The 20,775-nt window shown below is 46.3% G+C and overlaps 1 protein-coding gene across 6 annotated transcripts in view; it reads right to left on the bottom strand.

Annotated features, from left to right (window-relative positions):
- Positions 1-9,509: 9,509 nt before the first annotated feature.
- Positions 9,510-20,775, bottom strand: part of SV2C (synaptic vesicle glycoprotein 2C) — a 247,038-nt gene continuing 235,772 nt past the window's right edge. For all 6 annotated transcript variants that reach the window (XM_021084455.2, XM_021084457.2, XM_021084459.2 and 3 more), the window contains one exon: positions 9,510-17,461. In XM_021084455.2, coding sequence (XP_020940114.1) covers positions 17,278-17,461 — 184 coding nt within the window. In that variant the 3' untranslated portion in view covers positions 9,510-17,277. The remainder of the gene's footprint in view (positions 17,462-20,775) is intronic.

The raw sequence follows: 20,775 nt of genomic DNA, 5'->3' as shown, positions 1-20,775 counted from the left end.
TCCCCTTTGTTGAAAGCCTAGAATGTGCCTGGCATTGTTTTAAGCACCTTATGTGTACTCATCCTAAGAGGTAGTCACTATCCCCTTTTTTTTTTTTTTTTTTTGTCGTTTTTGTCTTTTTGCCATTTCTTGGGCCGCTCTCATGGCATATGGAGGTTCCCAGGCTAGGGGTCGAATTGGAGCTGTAGCCGCCGGCCTGCGCCAGAGCCGCAGCAATGCGGGATCCGATCCGCGTCTGCGACCTACACCACAGCTCAAGGCAACGCCGGATCCTTAACCCACTGAGAAAGACCAGGGATCGAACCTGCAACCTCATGGTTCCTAGTCAGATTCGTTAACCACTGAGCCACGATGGGAACTCCTCACTATCCTTTTTTTTTTATTGATGAAACAACTGAGGTACAGAGCAGTGAAGCAACTTGTCTGAGATCATCCAGCCAGAAATGGCAGAGCCAGGAAACAGATCTAGGAAAATCTGACTCTAGCATCTATTCCTTTAACCTTTAAAGAGAGGGCTCTAGAGGGAGAATCCAATTTTCAATGACGTTGGCTTTTTTTTTTTTTTATAAAGCTTGAGTTCTGTAAGAGTTCAATAACAGTTGGCTACCAAGGAAAAAAATTAATAAAAACACTGTACGTAAAGCACCAACTTCTAGAGCTGGAGCTCAACCAGTGGTCGTCACTATGAGCAAGTTTTAGAAAAGAGAACGTCCCTCCCACAGAGATTAACTTTCTTTGTAACCAATCAAAAGCAGTTTTCCAAACTGTCTTTCAGTGATCTTGGCATTTAAAATTATACTTGTTTAGGAAACTGGGGTGAAATACACTTTCGAACATAAAAATGCTGGCAAATAGGGAGATGTCGGAAAAATATAGGGAGTTCAGGAGGATGTCTGAATGCCAGGAAGAAGACTGGGAGCCGGGCGTAATCACTGCAATAATCAATGGTTGAGGATAGGGGACTTTCTGGGGAATTTTCCCTAGCCTGTCCTTTATTTGGCACTGCTTGCTAGGAATATACCTTAGGTTAGAGAAAGATTTCTTTACATGATTTTCAAAGCACTAACCTAATATGAAAAGGTTGATGAGTTAGACTACGTTAAGTTAGGACTTCTGTGCAGCAAAAGACAGCATTAGGAAAGTGTACTAAGCATTTGCATTTTATCACTCAATTTTTTTCAAACAGGGATGTAAGTAGCCCTGTATTACAGATGAAGAATTGAGGCCCAGAAGAAGTTAATGAGCTTGCCCTGGACCACAAAGCTTACTAGTGGAGGAGCTGGGGTTTGAACTCAGGTCTGACTAAGTCTAGAGAAAAAGTTCCTTTTTTTTTGTCTTTTCTAGGGCTGCTTCCCATGGCATATGGAGGTTTCCAGGCTAGGGGGTTTAATCAGAACTGTAGCCCCTGGCCTACACTAGAGCCACAGCAGCGCAGGATCCGAGCTGAGTCTGCAACCTACACCACAGCTCACGGCAACGCCAGATCCTTAACCCACTGAGCAAGGCCAGGGATCAAACCCACAACCTCATGGTTCCTAGTTGGATTCATTAACCACTGTGCCACAACGGGAACTCCAAGAAAAAGTTCTAAGTGGCTGTTTTTGTGCCTCCTTTACTCCCTCAAAAATGTCCTCTGTGGGGCCTGGCACAGTATTGGACTCCAGACATGTGTCACCACTGGCTTCCCATGGTGCCTTGCTGGGTGCATTCCTTCCTGTAAATTATTCATTTCCTCCAGCACCACTTCATTAACTTGGTGTGTTGGGAAGTGTTGCCCCGTAGTCTCTTTCTTAGTTCCAGAAAAGCAAGATTCCTCTGGGTGTGATTCACCACAGCTGCACCTGGGAGAGATGTGGACCACCGTGCTGTGTCTGCAGCATCTCTGATGCTGACCCAACAGGATGAATGGCAGAGCCCTGGCTAAGAGGTGAAAAGGCAGCTCTTTTGGGGGAGTGCCAGAGCCACCAAACCCCGCTCTGTGTTCTCAGGGACTGTGGGATCAGTGAGGCCCCAGCATCCTAGTATGTCCCACCACGTCTAGCTCCTTCCCTTCCTGGCTGCCCGAGGCCCTCCTGTGCAGCTGGGCACCTGGGCACAAAGGCAGGGCACTGTGCAGGTTGGTTTGCAGGAAACAGAAGTGGAGCTGGGTTTTAGGGCCCTGGGTGAGTCACTAGGAGTTGTTGCCAGCGTCACCACAGATCCAGGTACCTGCCATGAATGCCAGTGACAAAAGAAGGTAAAGGTTGTCTTGCCCTATGACAATTAGGCAGTGCCAGGACTCCATCCTATCTGAGCATGCCCAGGGCATCTGGCTCCCATGGCTATCACCTCTCAACAGCCTCCTATGAATGGAGTTGCAGGCCTGCCTCCAGCAGCAGATCTGAGCGTCATGCTAATCATTAGTGGTACCATTTACTGAGGGTTTCAGTGCCAAGGGCTTTGCTAAGCTTGCTTTATTTATTTGTTTATATGTATTTAATTAATTTATTTATTTTTATTACTCAATGAATTTATCACACCTGTAGTTGTACAATGATCATCACAATTCAATTTCACAGGAGTTCCATCCCACAATCCAAGTACATCCCCCTACCCCCCAAACTCTCTCCTCTGGAGACCGTAAGTTTTTCAATGTCTGTGAGTCAGCATCTGTTCTGAAAAGAAGTTCATTCTGTCCTTTTTTCAGATTCCATATGTAAGTGATAGCGTTTGATGTTGGTCTCATTGTCTGACTGTCTTCACTTAGCATGATAATTTCTAGGTCCATCCATGTTGTAAAAAATGCTGGTATTTAGTTCCTTTTAATGGCTGAGTAATATTCCATTGTGTATATGTACCACATCTTCTTGATCCACTCCTCTGTCCATGGACATTGAGATTGTTTCCATGTCTTGGCTATTGCAAATAGTGCTGCAATGACCATCAGAGTCCATGTGTCTTTGCGAGTCATGGTTTTCTCTGGACAGATGCCCAGGAGTGGGATTGCTGGATCAAATGGTAGTTCTATTTTTAGTTTTCTGAGGAATCTCCATACTGTTTTTCACAGTGGTTGCACCAATTTACAATCCCACCAACAGTGTACTAGGGTTCCTTTTTCTCCACACCCTCTCCAGCACTTATTGTTTGTAGACTTTTTGATGATGGCCATTGTGGCTGGTGTAAGGTGGTACCTCACAGTAGTTTTGATTTGCATTTCTCTAATAATGAGTGATGTTGAACATCTTTTCATATGTTTTTTGGTCATCTGTATGTCTTCTTTGGAGAACTGTCTGTTTAGATCTTCTGCCCATTTTTTGATGGGGTTGTTTTATTTTTTTGGTATGGAGCTGTAGAAGGTGTTTATAAATTTTGGAGATTAATCCCTTGTCAGTTGATTCATTTGAAAAGATTTTCTCCCATTCTGTGGGTTGTCTTTTCATTTTGTTTAGGGTTTCCTTTGCTGTGCAGAAACTTTTAAGTTTGATTAGGTCCCATTTGTTTATTTTTGTTTTTACCGTCATTACTCCAAGAGGTGAATCTGAGAAGATGTTGCTGTCGTTTAGCTAAGCTTTTTATTTTATTTTATTTTATTTTATTTTATTTTATTTTGTCTTTTTGCCATTTCTTGGGCCGCTCTCATGGCATATGGAGGTTCCCAGGCTAGGGGTCTAATCGAAGCTGTAGCTGCCAGCCTGCACCAGAGCCACAGCAACTCGGGATCCGAGCCGCGTCTGCAACCTACACCACAGCTCACGGCAACGCCGGATCGTTAACCCACTGAGCAAGGGCAGGGACCGAACCCGCAACCTCATGGTTCCTAGTCGGATTCGTTAACCACTGCGCCACAACGGGAACTCCAGCTAAGCTTTTTATATACATTTTCTCAATACTTATGAATCTCTGTGAAATACAAATCATCATCCTTTTTTTTTTTTTTTTGGTGAAGTTTCTTGGTTTTTAAATTTTTTTAATTTTTATTTTTTTGCCACACCCCTGGCATGCAGAGTTTCCTGTGCCAGGGATCAAACCGGCACCACAGCTATAACCCAAACCATAGTAGTGACAATGCCAGATCCTTAATCCACTGAGCCGCTAGGGAACTCCCAAATTATCATCATTCTGGTGTACAGTTGTAGAACGAACACTCAGAAAGATGAATGTCTGCCATGCCCTTATAGTTGCTAAGAGGCGAGTCAGATGCAAACCCACAGTTGTGTGATGTCAAAACTCACAGGAGTGCCTACTGTAAACTAATGAAGCTTCAGCCTTAGAGCCCCCCATTTGCATGGGTCCCCTCCAAGGCCCTGGAGGGGGGTTGCCTAGCTATGTGTTCATATGGTCATATGTTCTTTTTCTTTTTTTGGTCTTTTGCCTTTTTAGGGCCACATATGGAGGATTCCAGGCTAGGGGTCTAATTGGAGCTGTAGCCGCCAGCCTACACCACAGCCACAGCAACACCAGATCCAAGTCATGTCTGCGACCTACACCACAGTTCATGGCAACAACGGATCCTTGACCCTCTGAGTGAGGCCAGGGATTGAACTCGCACCCTTATGATTCCTAGTTGGATTCGCTTCCACTGCGCCATGACGGGAACTCCCCATGAGTTCTTTAAACACATGCAAAACAAAAACCAAATTGCGAAATTAGCAGATTATTTCTTTAGTCACCATTTCCTTCCACTGTGTCTCTCCTCTCTCAGACTTGTCCAGGTGGCGTGGAGGTGGGTGGCACGGGGCGCTCTCTGGCCGAGAGGAATTCGAGCTGGGTTGTGTTCAGTGGAGGTTCAGGGGGTTGTGGATGAAGGTTGAAATCACTTCTGTGACTTAGTCACCCCTAGCTGTCCCTCTGAAGGAATGGCTTCCTGCAAAACTCCTGCCCACTGTGCCCACTCACCTGGCCTTGTGACTGGAGCACACAGCCAGAGGTTGGATTGCAGCTATGAAGGTGGCCTGTATCTTCAGCACAGGAAGTATGCGGAAATGGAAAGAAACATGAAACTTTCCAGAAACCTATTCGTAATCAAAGCTAATTCTTATGTTCCTATTCTTCCTATAATAATATCACAAAACTGCTGACACATAAAGAGGCAATCATGGAGTTCCCTGGTGGCTCATCTGGTTAAGGATCCAGTGTTGTCACTGCTGTGGCATGGTTGGATCCCTGGCCAGAAACTTCTGTATGCATAGGTATGGACAAAAAAAAAAAAAAAAGAGTATGCAGCCAAAAAAATATAGAAAAAAGTTAGAGAGGTGTGTCAGGCAGTGAATTAATAAAAAAAAAAAAAAAACACTATTGGAGTTCCTGTCGTGGCATGGACTAGGAACCATGAGGTTGCGAGCTTGATCCCTGGCCTCGCTCAGTGGGTTAAGGATCCGGCTTTGCCATGAGCTGTGGTGTAGGTCACAGACATGGCTCGGATCCCGCCATTGCTGTGGCTCTGGCGTAGGCTGGCAGCTACAGCTCCGATTAGACCCCTAGCCTGGGAACCTCCATATGCTGTGGGAGCGGCCCTAGAAAAGGCAAAAAGACTAAATAAATAAATAAATAAATAAATAAATAAAATTTTTTCATTGAAATACAGTTGATTTACATGGTGTATTCATTTCTCATTCTACATAGTTACTTTTGTAATATTTTGTTTAAAATTTTGTATCATTTTTCTTAAAGAGGACCCCTCAAATCTGGAAGTGACTTTGCCCAAATTCATCATGCTCTTAGCATCAGAAGGTCCCCTTGGTCCTCAGCATGGATGAGGAAATGGGGATTTGAGATTTGGAAAAGCCTGAGCTCCCAGCACTTTAGAAAGCGCTACCAGTTTCCTCTAATGAAGATGGGAGGACACGAATGTCCCTGAAGACCAGGCAGGATGCTGGAGAGGGTGCAACAGCACAGCAAAACCCCGGCAAGAGGGTGGCCACCGGTCTATGGTGAGGTATGTCCACAGTTTGCAAAGACCAAAAGAGGGGATGGGGCAACTCAGCATCACTTAGTCTTCTGTAACGTGCAATCGCTGCCCCTATAGCCCCATCCCAAAATGAATCTGCAGATGAGATTTCCATGGACATCTCAGTCCAAAGGGACTTTTGCTGCCACCTTGGGAGCCAGCATGCAGACGTGAGCAGGTGTGAGGAGTGGGGCTGTTGCACACGTGGTCAGTTTTGCTCTCCCCATGGGCTCTTAGGCAGGGGACATGGAAATATGACTGAGGGCAGGTGGCTGCCCAGTGCACTGGGGAGTCTGGGTTGGAGCGTACTGTGTCCTCCGTGGTCCCAGATCACACCAGCTCATTCACTCGGGCCCCAGGGCTGGAGCTTGCCTTTGCTTCAGGAATTCTCCTTTCTGATTTTCACTTCTCCACCTGGTGTCTGGATTGCAAATTACAGGAGATGATGATGCATTTCTTTGCCCCACTGAACAACGTGGGCCACCCCAGCTCCAGACTGCTCCTCCTTCTGGCTACCCTGGCAGCCAACCAGGGCACAGGGTGGAGGAGGCTTCAGGGGGAAACGCCCACAGAGGGGGTGGTTTGCTGAGAGGCTGCGGTGCAGAATGGGAATCATGTGCCTATGGACACCAATATTAGAGAAAATGACTGTACAGAAACAGCAAGGTCTCATTTGGAATTCTAATAAGCAGAGAGACCGAAGGAGGCGAGGAGTCACTGGTCTAAGAACAGCGTGACCCAGCCATGTTGGGGTGTACCTCAGGTTTTTGGCTTATGGGTGCAGGGATCAAGGGTTACTCCTTAACCTCTGTCTTTATGACCCCCTTCTGAATGAACAGCACACAAAAGAGTGAACACATCCACTTAGGCTGTGTGGTCTCCCCTATGACCACAGGCGCATTCTATCACATTCTGTACCCGTATATGCACACATCACACTTTCATACACAATACACATACCCACCAACAAATAAGTAGCATTTGGGATAACGTTATGGGCTGAATAGTGTCCCCCCTCTTACTACCCCACGGTTCACATGTTGAAGCCCTAACCCCCCTTCTACCTCAGAATTCAATGGCATTTGGAGATGGATGGAGTCTTTAAAGAGGTAACTAAGTAAAAATGATGTTATTCGGGTAAGTCCTAATCCAATATGACTGGTGCCCTTCTTAGAAGAGGAAACTGACACACGTAACAAGAGATGATCATGTGATGACACAGAAACACAGCCATCTAAAACCAAGAAAAGAGGCCTCAGCAGGAACCAAACCTGTCCAGATCTTGAACTTCAAATCCCAGCCTTAAACACTGTGAGAAAATAAATTCCCCTTGTGTGAGCCTGTACCAACCCATGGTACTTTGTTATGGCTGCCCCGGCAAATTGATAAGAGATAATGAGGGTGCTTTCATGGCAGTGAACATCAATACACAGGATGCTACCTTGTTTGAACACACAGACTGCTAGGAATTCCACAGATGGGATTTTGCAGCCACTGAAACAGGCCAGTCCTGTGGATGCTTCCCTCGGACGCCTCACTATGATCCATGCCGCACTCATCTGACTCCAGCATCTTCAGGTGAGTTCTGCTTGCCATCATCCCTGATAACCACCAGGGATTTTAAGCCTCTGGAGTCTTCTCTTCCCCCTTCTAAGATCCTCATCATGGAACAGGGAAGAAAGGAAAGGGAGGCAGATGGCAGCTTTTCTTAAACACTGAATAGGATCTAGATGTGGTGGGCTGGGAGCCTGGAGGAAGGGTGAAGACCTGTGTTGGGCTGGGAAGTTCCAGTTTGCTGGGGGAAGGAAAAGGGGCGACAAAGTCACTATAGCCCAAAGAGAGGATCTAGGTTAGGGGAAAGAACCTGGGAGAGGTGCCAGCAGACCCTAAGAGAAGGAACAGCCCAGGGAGGGGAGTGAATACACAACCTCCAGGGAAGCGCTGTTCAACGCAACTTCCAGGGACGATGAAATGTCCTCTATCTGCGCTGTCCAATATGGCAGCCACTAGTCATGTGGTCGCTGAGCTCCGGAAACGTGGCCAAATGTGACTGAGAAACTGAACTCCTAATGTCATTTTAGTCACGTGAAGTATAAATGTCCCCAGAGGCTGCAGTGTTAGCACAGTTCGAGAGCTCATGGCCTTGCTGATAGCCTCCTCAATGGCTCCCTTCCTTCTCCTTTGCTCACCAATCCCCAGTGTTGTTCAGGCAGGCAGAAGCCATGTGCTTCGGGGAAGAGTGTGCTCCTTCCTCACTCGCTCGCTGGGGGCAGGTACATCTTGGTTAGTCCAAGCGAGTTATGGTAACTGTATGCCCCTTGCTAATGATTCGTTCAGGAGTAGGCAAATGATTCCAACCCAGCCAATGAGGCAGAGGCGGATGTCTGCTGGAACATTCTAAGACTGTTCTCTTTTCTCCTCAGCTTAGAAAGGATCATAAAACCCTTTTATGGTCCCTCTTCTGGCCCTTGGATTTTCTTTCTTTTTTTTTTTTTTTTTGGCTGCACTTGCAGCATTCAGTAATTCCCGGGCCAGGGATCGAACCCATGCCACAGCAGTGACAACGCCACATTCTTAACCCGCTGAGCTACCGGAGAACTGGTCTTTGGATTTTTGTGTGAAGATCTGATGTTTAGAATGGTTGGAATCATCTCATGCCCACAAAGGGAACAAGAGACAGACAAGAGATGGAATGAACTTGGGTCTTCACTGCCGTCGCCCACCCTGAATCATAACCAACATCGGAATTATCCTACTTTTTTGTTATGTGTAATAACAATTCTTTTGATTGGCAAAGCTATTTGTGGCTGGGTCTTCCATTCAATGCTGTCAAAAGTATTCTTTGGGGATGAACAAATCCACGGCAGGCAGTTTATGTTTCTGCCTCCATGCCAATGCTATAAAATAGAGCGCGGCTCAACATGCTTCTCAAATGTTCCGAGCACACTACCCATCAGTTGGAGTTAATATACTAGATAAAAATCGGTTTGCCATTCCTGCTCTGGGGTGGAACACCACAGCATCTGCTCTGCAACAAACTCCCCCACAAATGTTTTCTTCCCATTGGTCCTGGCTAACAATTGAAAGTATTCCTGCAAAATCAAACAACGCGCTAATACCCATGACACCAGCCCACAGAAACAATTCAAATAAGCCTGAAGCAAGGGAAACAGATTTTCTTCATGTCCAAAGACATTTTCTAAAAAAAAGTACGTACTTTTTAAAGGGTCCGTTCATGCTTGGAAGGGAAGTCAGAAACATGGCAAACTTTATTTGAATATAATGGAGCAAAAAATGCTCTTTTATTAATCCGATGTCCATTAAATATCTTTGCAGCTGTTACATGAATTTTGGGTGTCTGGCATATCACTGTACACACACTTCCACAGTTGAGAGATTTACACAAGTCATCCCACATGACACACACCCTCAACACAAGGAAGGGGACGCGTGGCTGGCTCGGGCATTTGTTAAAACACACTTGGTCAAACATTTTGGCAAAATGGGAACTGGACATAAGAGGAACAGATCAGAAAGATGCGTTCACCACAGGACCAGCTGTACTTAAGAAGAAAACTGCAGAAACCTGAAATGGAATTTATTGGGGTGCACACATGCAGCTCATATATACAGTCCATTTGGGATAACTGGAACATTCACAGCAGGGGGGCTTACAGAGCAGTGAAAACAGGAAACAAGACACAACAAAACGCCCAAACACCGAAACCAAGGAGAGGGCCACTGCCAAGATCTCATTGCAGAGAGAGTGGCTGGTTGGTTTAGTGTGTGTGTCCAAAACGGACATTCACCTGAAAGCGAAAACTCTTCTAGGACCTTATTTACAGCATCGAGACATTAGCGAAGGACATATGGTCTGTTCGATGTGTTCGTGGTGCAGGAGAAGGAGACACAATGGCATTTTGGATGCTGTGAAAGCACGCATCGAGAAAGAACATTCTTGTTTGATTTAGGACATAGATTCAGTGCAATAAATGTATAATCACAGCAGAGGAAATGAGATTAAGCCAATCTGTCCAGTTCTATCCAGGCAGGCCTGGTGACCATCAAAGGCAAGGAAGGAGTCTTCTTTCTTTAATGCCTTCTTGGGCATGAGAGGGGAGATATTGCGTAACGCTGAACAAATTTATTTTTGTTTGCACAGTGTAAGAGAACCAATTTGCTGCCCATTCTCCCTGAAGGAACGAGAATCACAGAGGGTCGTGAATTCTCTGTACCATGGGTCTTATTCTGAATTAATACAACTGCAGAAAGAGTCCCCTAGTGGACAGTATGAGGTTGAACTTGCTAAGTCTTTCTGTCCCTCGGGTGGGTGGATGGGCAATGCTGACCCACAAACCCACGGGATGCAATTTGGTTGGTCAGGGTCTATGGCGTAGGGGCCACATACAGGTCAGGGCCTTAGGCAGAGGTGTGCAGGCAAATGATTAACCGCTGTCTGGGGAGGAATGTGATTTGCAGGTTTGTTGCTGTCTGTGGTGTGAATGCTCCTGACATGGCCAATTTCAAGCTATAAAGTTGATGTCACTGAACCTGCAGATGGAGAATGTATTCAGAAGACCAGCATTTCGCAGTATTTCCACCACAAAGACACAAAAGGTGTCAATTACCTCAAGAGCACAGACGATACTAACGTGCAGTAAAATAATTAGAAAGGGATGAGTTTTGAATATCTATTACCTTTGTTCTTAAATATAATTTCATTGTAAGTTTACATGCTTGCCATTTTTTTTTTTTTCCTTTTTAGGGCCTCACCTGCAGCAGGTTGAAGTTCCCAGGCTAGGGGTTGAACTGGAGCTGCAGCTGCTGGACTACACCACAGTCACAGCAACCCAGGATCTGAGCTGCATCTGTGACCTACACTGCAGCTTGGGGCAGCGCCAGATCCTTAACCCACTGAGCCAGGCCAGGGGTTGAACCCATATCCTCATGGACTGTTGGGGTCTTAACCCACTGAGCCACAGTGGGAACTCCTACATGCTTTAATTTTTAACAATGGCTGTTTCTCAATGGCTCACAAAATTCCTGACATGATGGGCTCTGAGAAAAAGCGTTGCACCTGCTCCCCTGAAAGTCTTGGCCTAAAAGCTGCCTAGGACCCTGCATCCCAGCTTCCAGGGCAGGCCATGAACTCAGTGTTAAACCCTGAGTCTGCACAGAAGGCTGAGGGCTACTTTCTCCTCCTCTAGTTCTGCGAATTTTTGGCTCGAAGGGAGCATGGAGGTGGGAGAGTACACAGAGGGGGGCAACCCCTGCAATTTCAGCATTTAAATCTGAGTAGAAGGCATGCAGCCTCCCGCACCAAGTAGGACCCTCTCCAGGCATGGAGAGATGTGTCTGTCTGCCCCAGGTCAGTGAATTCAGGAGACCTTGTGGGCCTCCTTGCCATTCAGGAGACGGGAGTCGAGCTAAGAGATGGGCCTCTCTCAGGTGGCAGGCCAGCAGTGCCCATGCCATCTCAGGCAGAAGTTCGGAAGCAGCTGGAGATCTCCCCGAGCACAGGGAGCTGTGTCAAAGCCACTGATCTAGAGGTCACACCCCCTGCACCCACCCCTGTTCTCCATCCCCTGGGCCTCCCCAGCACGCATGGGATGGCACATCCCTTCGTCATTCCTAAGAGCCCCATAAAGCTTGGCCTCCCTTTTGCAACGGTTAGAGTCAAGAGGAGACAGGAGGAGGGTGGGAGGAGGAACAGAAGGGAAAGTGGTGTGTGTCCTGCCTGGAGGAGGGAAGGTGAAAGCCAGTGGGTAAAAAAGGAAGGGGAGGGCGGAGGGTCCCTGACAACCACCTGCTCTCTGCTCTGCCCCGCCCCTCAGATCCCAGACCCCAAAGGTCCTTTGCAGCTTCCGGACAATTGCAACACCATATGCACTGGTTTTTAACTGAAATCTGAAAATCGCCTGCCATGGACTGTCAGAACCTGTTTTCTGGATGGCTTATCTGCTGAAAGTAGAGAGGGGCAAGGCTGCTCTAGGGGTCTGCAGACAGTTGACTTCATCACACGTCTTCAAAATCAGAAAGGAAACACCCTGGGAAGCTGAGGCCGGGGCGGGGGCGGGGGAGGGGGGAACGTGGCAGCAGCTGGGCTCTGACTTCTGACTCTGCTTCGAGAGAAAATTCCAGTGCTGTTTGCTCTGGAACAGACTTCCCAGCCCCCACCTCCACTTTCAGGCCATGGAAAGAGAGCCTGCAAAGAAACTGGGACTTTAAAAATGAACACCACTATAAAGATGGGGCGATCTTTGCTGCCAAATATTTTCTTTGAATACGTTAGCACGCAGTTCTCTATCAGGGTATTTAAAGAAACAGCGCATGTATGGCTCCATTTTGCCTTTTCCCAGTATATTCTGGTTTGTATTCCCGCCAACAAAGGCCAAGCAATTGCGGGGCTTTCTCCTCCTGTCAAAGATATTCCCACTTTCTGAGGAGTTCCTGCATTGCCCATCAAAGACTATCACTTCTTTTAAATTTAGAAAAAGAACACTGTGTTTATGGGGGAGGGGGTCTCTAAAGGTAATGGGACCCCCATCACAGACAGCTTCTTTTTCATTCCCTGGTTCCCCACTGTATGTCCTACTAAGGGTTAACTGCCTGCACAGTACAATGCCTCAACCTAACACAAGAGCGCAGGCCGATAAATATTTGTTGAATAATCATTGGAGATGACAAGAAATGAGTGAATATTCTGCCTGGCTCCCCCCCGGCCCCCGGCCCCCGGCCCCAGTGCTGTTGGCCTTAAACTAGGGACCAGGAATGGTATCCTCGACACTCAAAATTCCGGGTTCGCTAAACCAGATCAAGGTCTTGTTTGAGAAAGACACAAGTCAGCTCTGGCAATGGATGTGTCTGGTTGGCGCGATACCACTGATATAAGGAACGGTCAATATTTAGAGCAAAAGACCATCACGTGGAGAACTGTCATTCCATACCCAAAACAACCAAGGGATGCACATCTAGAAGATACTGATGATTTTGTCTACACGGCAATTCCGAGAGAAGCTTTACTCAAAACACACTTTGCTTGCCAGAAACAAAAACTGTACCAAAACGTATAGTCCATTTCGGAGTGCCCTGCCATGGGGCTTCTTCTTGTTGGTGCAACATGACAACTGTTTCTGTAGGCTTGGTACCAGGACCAAGTTCAGCTTGATAGGAGGGTTACTGGACATCCAAATATACAGCCAATATGTACCTTAACAATCAACAAAGGGTCTTTCCACAATACCAGGTGAAGGCCAAATGCAAACACTTCTGGCTTGAGAGCATGAACGAGTGAGGTGTTTTACTGAAGAAACAGGTCAAGGCCCTTTTGAGAGTCAACAGAAAAAAAACTGGAGACTATTATATCCTGTTTTGACTGGCAGAGGGAATCAGAAACTATTCCCATGGAATGCTTTTGAAACGATTCCAGGATTGAGAAAATCTCAATTTCGCCATCTTTTCACTGGAACCTTCTTGGTTCTTAGACTTTCCCTTCTGCCACTTCTTTTCCTACCTCTTCTTTGATATCTCAAGACATCCAGGAAAGTAACTAAGCAGTTTTGGGTGCAAACCTGAACTTTTATTTTTTGGTCTTTTTAGGACCACACCTGTGGCACATGGAGGTTCCCAGGCTAGGGGTCGAACCAGAACTATAGCTGCTGGCCTATACCACAGCTCACGGCAATGCCGGATCCTTAACCCACTGAGCAGGGCCAGGGATGGACCTGCATCCTCATGGATCCTAGTCTGGTTCTTAACCTGCTGAGCCCAATGGGAACTCCCTGACCCTAGATTTGGTAAGATTTGTAAATAAAGGTGCATTTGCTAACTCAGGTGAAATCACTCAAACACTTTCTGAAGGCTTACATCTGCATGAGACCATGTTTCAAGAATAAGACGGCATAACATCAGGAGAGCTATGGAATGTGGCCTTTGTGATAGGACTGTGATCAGAGTATTTGAGCACCCATATTCCACAGGGTGCTTGCTTTCCTAGGCGAGGGGCGAGAACTGTCCAACCACTAAGAAACTGGCAGCACAAACAACACGGAAACCATGCTCTTGCCCATTCCACAGTGGCTTCCTAAACAACTTCCTGAGCTCTTGTGTGCTTGCCTATTTCCCGCTTTTTCAGTTTCTCAACGAAAACTATTAGGTGCTTGTAAAGATGAGTTTAGCATCAGAAGAAGGTAGAGAGAAGATGAAGCTATTTTCATGATGGACCTCTAGAATTTCGGACTCATCCCAGTAGCAAACTACAGATGGGGAAACTGAGGACCAGAGATGTTGAATGACTTACATTCTCTTCAGCAAGATCTGGGGCTCACTACTGCTTAGTGGTGGAGTCTGGGCTGGGACCCATCAACCTTATCTCCCAGGGTTAGCTCTCTGGTGGTAAGATGATTCCTGGCTGCTGGGTGTGGCTTCCGAGGCAGCAAGAATAAATGAGAGGCAGGAAAGACCCATTACTTGGGGTGTAGTGTGTACAAGACTTGGAGTTTGGAGCAGCTGGATTTTTTCCTACTGAGAGGACCCAGTGATGATAACAGGATTTGGGAACCTTCTGGATCAATTCAAAGCGCAATGAGGAGATTTCAGATAGAAAAGGAGTTAGAAACAGGAGCCTGGCGAACTGTTTCCTAGGCTTTCATTTGGGCATGTAGCCTCACTTTCTTTCTACTGTGGATGAAAGGAGATGCTGGTTGCAGGTCTGTGTGCCAAAGGCCTGCTGCAGGGATAGAACAGAGAGCTTCTATTTCATCTCACGGCTCTATCTTAATCACGCTGACCCCAGAACAAACCAGACAGGCCACGCCACATACTTTAGGAAGAACTTGAGCTCTCTCCTAGAAAACGACAGTGATGGGAACAGGGTGAGAGAGGCAGGGAAAACAGCAGGGGAGGTGGAAAAGGTGGTGCCCAAGAAGGTTTGTGACCACAGACCGTCCAGGAGATTAGAAGAGATCCCTCTTGGGCCACCTGGGAGGCTTGAATTAGATGACAAGAAGGTCAGGAAAGGTCATTCTGAAGGGGATACACGCTGGCAGAGCTCATGGGGGGGGGGTGTCCTGCTGGTTAATCCAATTCTGACCCAACCCAGGGTTCAAATAAAATTCTATGCAAAACCGTGCTCTGGATATTTGATGCATTTGGACCTACAACAGACATTTGAGTCCTCTCTAAAAGTAGAAACAGTCCAGGAAGCCAACTCAGCTGTCATGGAAGAATAGAGGCAGCAGTATCTTTGCACACGTCCAGGCATCCTTTGAGTGGGCTGGTGGAGGTACACACGTTTCTTTTGTAGGTATTACCGCACATGGTACATTTAACCAAAAAAAAACTGCTCAGGTCCTCAAATATGTCTTTTTAAGAAGATAAATCAAGGGGTAGGTGGTGGTGGGGGATGAGTCCACAGAGAAGAAGAAAATACAGGGTCCCGTCATGGGTTGAGGGGCTGTCATCTTTGTTCTCCCATAATATTCAGGAGGCAGACGTGAGAGGAAGTGCTGTTTCTTTCCCTGCCTGGTGGATGTTGTTCTAATGGATTCCATCCAGCCTCTCTTGATTTTCCTCCTTCCTGCCACCTTTGCACTTTGCGGCTTGCGTTTTCCTTAGCCCCGAGCGCACATCCCTGGGGGAATCGCCCTCTTCCTGCCGGGCCCCCAAACCAAGCTGCCCACCCCCCACCCCTCACCGTCCCAGCCTGACATACTTCAAGGGAGAGTCGATTAATGGCTTCTGTTAATGAAAGAAGCTTTTCATGGGGCCTGAACTCTGCCGTCCTGAGCTCTAGGAGGATTATTAGGAAGGGGAGAGGGAGGCGGAGTGACCTTTGGGGTTAAGACATCTTTGAGTGTGATGGCTACTGGAAACAAAGGCTCTCCCTCCTCAGAGCTTGGCCTGTTGGAAATGCCTATAATAAGAAACCAGGAGAACCCTGGAACAAGACGGAGAGAGTTGAAAAAAGGAACAGTGTTTTAACGTGGGATTTGTTGCTGGCTGCTGGTCATCACGGCAAGTCTGCATGGAGGCTTCCGATGTCAAAGAAGATGAGTAAAAGGGACCAGCGTGGAGGGGGGCCGGCCCGAGGGGTGAGAAGGTCACCCAGCCGACAGCCCCTGGGAATGTCCTGCTGACCTCTCTCTTCCAGGCCCAGGCAGATTCCAGAAGTAAAATGAGCAGCCAAAACCCACCGGGAGGTGCTGCCCTGTCTGCCTGAGGCCCCTGGAGCACAGCAGGCGAGGTTTTCACACAGAGGCAGCGGCCAGGAACGCACTGACCAGGGCACCAGCCCAGCAAAAGCTAGTGGAATGGGACGGGCTTGGGTGAGGCTGATTCGTCCAATGTCAATGCCCCCGGGGGCACTGGCCCTCTGGAAACTGGTCCCTTGGAGGTATCATCTGGCTTTTACAAATGGCTATGGAGTGAATTTCTTCCTCATTTGCAATTTACAACAGCTTAGATGAGGGATAAGTTCTAGATGAGTGAGTCTGGGTGATGGGCAGGAATAAGGAGTCAGACCCTGTTTTTAGAAAGTGGCAGCTGGGAGCAGGGTGGGGGACAGGGGTGAATAAAAGCAGATCGCTATGAGCTCTGATTTTCTGATGTTCTGAACCACAAGCCACAGCCCCAGACAGAGTTACAGTCCCCTTGTCTTGTGTTCTTCAGGAGCTTCCCTGAGTCTTCTGGTAGAAACGCTGCTTATGCAGCTCACTCAGAGCTCTGCTGCTAACTGCAGAGCCTCTATTTTTCTTGTCACCAGAGTCACCTTAATCGTCACGCCTGAAAGAGCCCCACCCGGCTCTGTTTGGTGCCACATGGTTTTTTCTGAAAGGCCCTGCTGTAACAGCAAGAATTGCTGGGTGTCCTTTTCTAAGTAAACAGGAAATATCACTCTGACAAAAAAAAAAAAGAATCCCTCTCCTCAGCACAAATGCAATAAAATGCCCACTTATATTTCCTGCGAAAGCTGAATTAGGAACAGGATCTGTTTCTTATAGCAGCCCAGACCTCATCCTAACTTCTAAACCTTCAGTGAGCAGAAGGCTCAGGCCAGCCCGGCTGACCAGGACATTGAAAAAAAAATCCTTCCACTGATTCTAGGAGGCAGCAGCATCACAGGTAGGAAAGACAACAATGCATGGACAGAAAACAAAACCAAACAAAGCCCAAACTGTGCAAAATCACCTGTAAGAGGCAAGATGGTATGCGTCTAAATTTGAGTCACAGCAAGACAGTGTTCTGGTATTTGACCACCTTTCTATCTCTGAAAAGTCTGGAGCCTTGAGTCAGCCGGGAGAGGGGACACAGGGCAGGAGAAAGAAACACAGGATGGATGGCTTTTTTTCCCATTACATCAGGACCTGGGTTCGTGTGTCAGGCAGGCGCAAGCCCACCAGTCCTCCACACACGAGCACGGTGGAGGCCAGCAGGATGGGGATTGCTTTGGTGATGCTGACCAGGGAGCCAAATATTAAGTTGCCAAGCACGGCGGCCGCTTTGCATAGTGCATTCAGGAAGCCAAAGCCTGTCGCCCTGCAAAGGAAAGAGATAGAGATGAGGTTGAGAAAGTGACTTCCAAGAGTCCAGCTGTAGACACAGACGTCTTCGATGGTAATTTTCATGCATCTTCACGCAGACGGGTTGGTACATAACTTTGAGCAAGGAATCAAAGGCCGGTCAGCACATCTGGAAGGAGAGAACCCCAGCTGTTGGTACTGTTCCTTCAGCTCTCTGTTGACTTTCTTACCATGGATTCTTATTCTGCCCATGAGTTTATTGTGAACAGAAAGAGAAAGGACATGTCAGGGGGTTAGAAGAGTTTCTTCTCTCTTCCAGAATGAAATTAAAATGTACGACAATTTAGTTCTTTAGATTTTTTTTTTTAATGCCCCATATCCTCTTAGCTTAATTCATGTGTGACGATTTAAGTAATTTAAGTGCATGGGATTTTCTGAGAAAATCAAGGATGACTCCATCTTTCTGGCACCACAAGGATGAACTATTGCTCCCCTGTCCCAAATATTTTTGGTAGCAGGCAGAAACTGAACCTTGGTCTGGGCGGCCACCCATGAGCTAGTAACATACTTCTCACACCCTCACCGGAGCTCTAGGTGGGAAATCAGGCCCAAGAAGATATTTCAGAAGACAATCAGATTGTAGATCCAGAGAAGATGCTGCTTCCTCTGCTGACATATAAGATGTGCAGGTGGTGTACATATATATATATATATATATATATATATATATGATGCATCCCATTTCTTAATTCTTGGGAAAAGAAAATTTTTATTATCTTTATGTCTATTGACTGTAATTTTACTGAGGTCTTTTAGGCAAGAAATTCAATTTTGTTCGTGAGTGTATGGATACTGCTGCTATCATGTGATAATGGAATTTCTTCTGTCTTTCTGCCATTTCTGTTTTTTGTCTGTCACGAGGTTCATATGTGTATTAAAGGCACTTTGAAGGCGGGGTAACCTTGATGATATGTTCCCCCTCCCAAGGGAAATGCATTTGATACACTGTAAAAGGCAGTCTTTAGTACACATCTTTCTTCGATAGATTTATTTTATTTTACTTTATTTTTGCTTTTTAGGGTTGTACCTGTGGCATATGGAGGTTCCCAGGCTAGGGGTCGAATCAGAGCTACAGCTGGCAGCCTACACCACAGCCACAGCAATGCCAGATCTGAGCTGTGTCTGTGACCTATGCCTTGGTTCCCGGCAACGCCAGATCCTTAACCCACTCAGCGAGGCCAAGGATGGAACCTGCAACCTCACGGTTCCTAGTTGGATTCGTTTCCGCTGTGCCACGATAGGAACTCCACCTTTGATTGATTTATAAATAAGTGGGTTTTCCTGTGGTCAGGCATAACAACTACACATAACGTTTTGGGCTGCTTGTTCCGAGTGATATCTTCTACAATGTGTAGGTATTTACTGTGGGCATTATTGTAACATTGACTTTGCTGGTTAGAACAGACTTTAAAAAGGGCAGCAAGTGTCGACTTTCTTTTTTGCTCAAGACACCCAGCGAGTCGAGGAAGCAGCCTCTGCAGTGTGGCCAAGTCAGCAAAGGTTTGGATCATGGAAGGGGTGTAACAGAATCTCTGATGGAGAAAAACAGGAACCTCTTGAGAAAAGGGTTAGCTCATTTGGTATTCTTCTTCTTTTGGGTTTGTTTTTAAAGAAAGAGATGAGTAATAGCAACAACTACCAGGAAGGTAAGGAGATTTAATACACTGATAACTATTTTCAAATGAACTGCTTGAGGTTACACGTTGGGTACCACAGAAGACTTAAGCAGAATGACATCCTCATCTACTGCCTCCTCTGTCTCCATGGAGATGTTTTAAGGCCAAGTTGTCTTTTTCTTTAAAAAAAAAAATTAATAGTCTTTTGGGAGCAGTTTTAAGTTTCTAAAAAAATTGAGTGAAGAGTAAAGAGAATTCTCACACAGCCCCTATTACTAACATCTTAGTGTGGCACATTTGCTACAACTGATGAGTCAATGTTAATATATTATTATTAACTAAAGTCCAAAGTTTGCATTAGGGTTCACTCTTTGTGCTGTGTATTCTATGGGCATTGACAAATGTGTAGTCCTATGCAGCTGCCATTACAACATCATACACGATAATAGTTTCAATGCCCTAAAAATCCTGGCCGCCACTGACCTGTTTTACTATCTCCTTAGTTTTACCTTTTCCACAATGTCATATAATTCAAATTATATAGTATGTAGCCTTTTCAGATCAGCTTCTTTCATTTTTTTTTTTTTCTTTTCTGGCTGAATCCGCTCCATATGGAAGTTCCTAGGCCAGGGATTGAACCCGTGCCTCCACAGAGACAAGCCAGATCATTAATCCAGAGTGCCACAGTGGGAACTCCCTTTTACTTTTTAAAAACTACACGTTAGTTTCTTGATTCTGGAGTCACAAATCACCGAACACATCTTATGGAACTGAGATAAGCTGTATTGTTCTGCGGAAAATAGCTAGTGTGTATATGGCTGATAAGAGACAAGGAAATATTCTGTATGGAGAAGTCTCCTGATGCTAAAACTGCAGAATAAGCCATGCAGAATTTACATCTGGGTTAAAATAACCATATTTTCTTCCCAAGCTATAAACCTGGTATAACTCAGGGCATAAAGTCCAGGCGGCCAGCTTCTTTCGTTGCTAAAACTCTAGCAGAGGAACAGACGACTTCCTGAGCCTTCTGGGTAGCACTAAGGGAGGTGCATCAGGAGCATCTGGAATCCAAAGCATCTAAGAAAGACGATCACATCCTTATTTCGGAAGAATCTCCGTTTTCATTTATCAAGCGGAGGCAGTTCTTCAGATGAAAATCTGGTGCGGATACAGAGCACATAGCTTCCTTAAATTAATGCTGGCATTCGAGAAAACATGACTGTCCTTTCCTTGGATAAGAAAATTATTTCCTCAAATACTTGCAGCTGGAGGGTGTGCTTTTCCACACATTGAAGGCACAGATGCATTAGGAACATCTTTCTCAAAGGAGCTCTCCCTTGGGGGTCATCTGTTTATAAATAAACAAGCGTTTGGTTCATTTATTCCCTTGTCCTTACTTAAAGGAAGGCCAGGACTTCTGTAGACACCCCCAGCCCAAGTCAGCTCATGCTCATCAAGCCCTTGGAAGGTGGGAGCTCAGAGCTGACAAAGCCCGACTTGACTTGCTGATTTCCCAGCAGCAGAACAAACTATTGAACTTTTTTTTTTTTCAGTCCAAAGATGTCCTGTGTCTTCTCTGAACCAACAAGCATCCACAAGAAAGAATGCAGCAGACTACTGTCTTTCTACAAGCTCTATCCCTTTTCCCCTCCCT

This window comes from Sus scrofa, chromosome 2 (genome assembly GCF_054392235.1).
Source record: "Sus scrofa isolate SSC_HxYL_T2T_F1_AM1 chromosome 2, Sscrofa_HxYL_maternal_Yorkshire_Landrace_v2.0, whole genome shotgun sequence".
NCBI classification, from domain to species: Eukaryota; Metazoa; Chordata; class Mammalia; order Artiodactyla; family Suidae; genus Sus; species Sus scrofa.
Note: the sequence above shows the minus strand (reverse complement) of the source record. Positions and strands in the feature narration are given on the sequence as shown.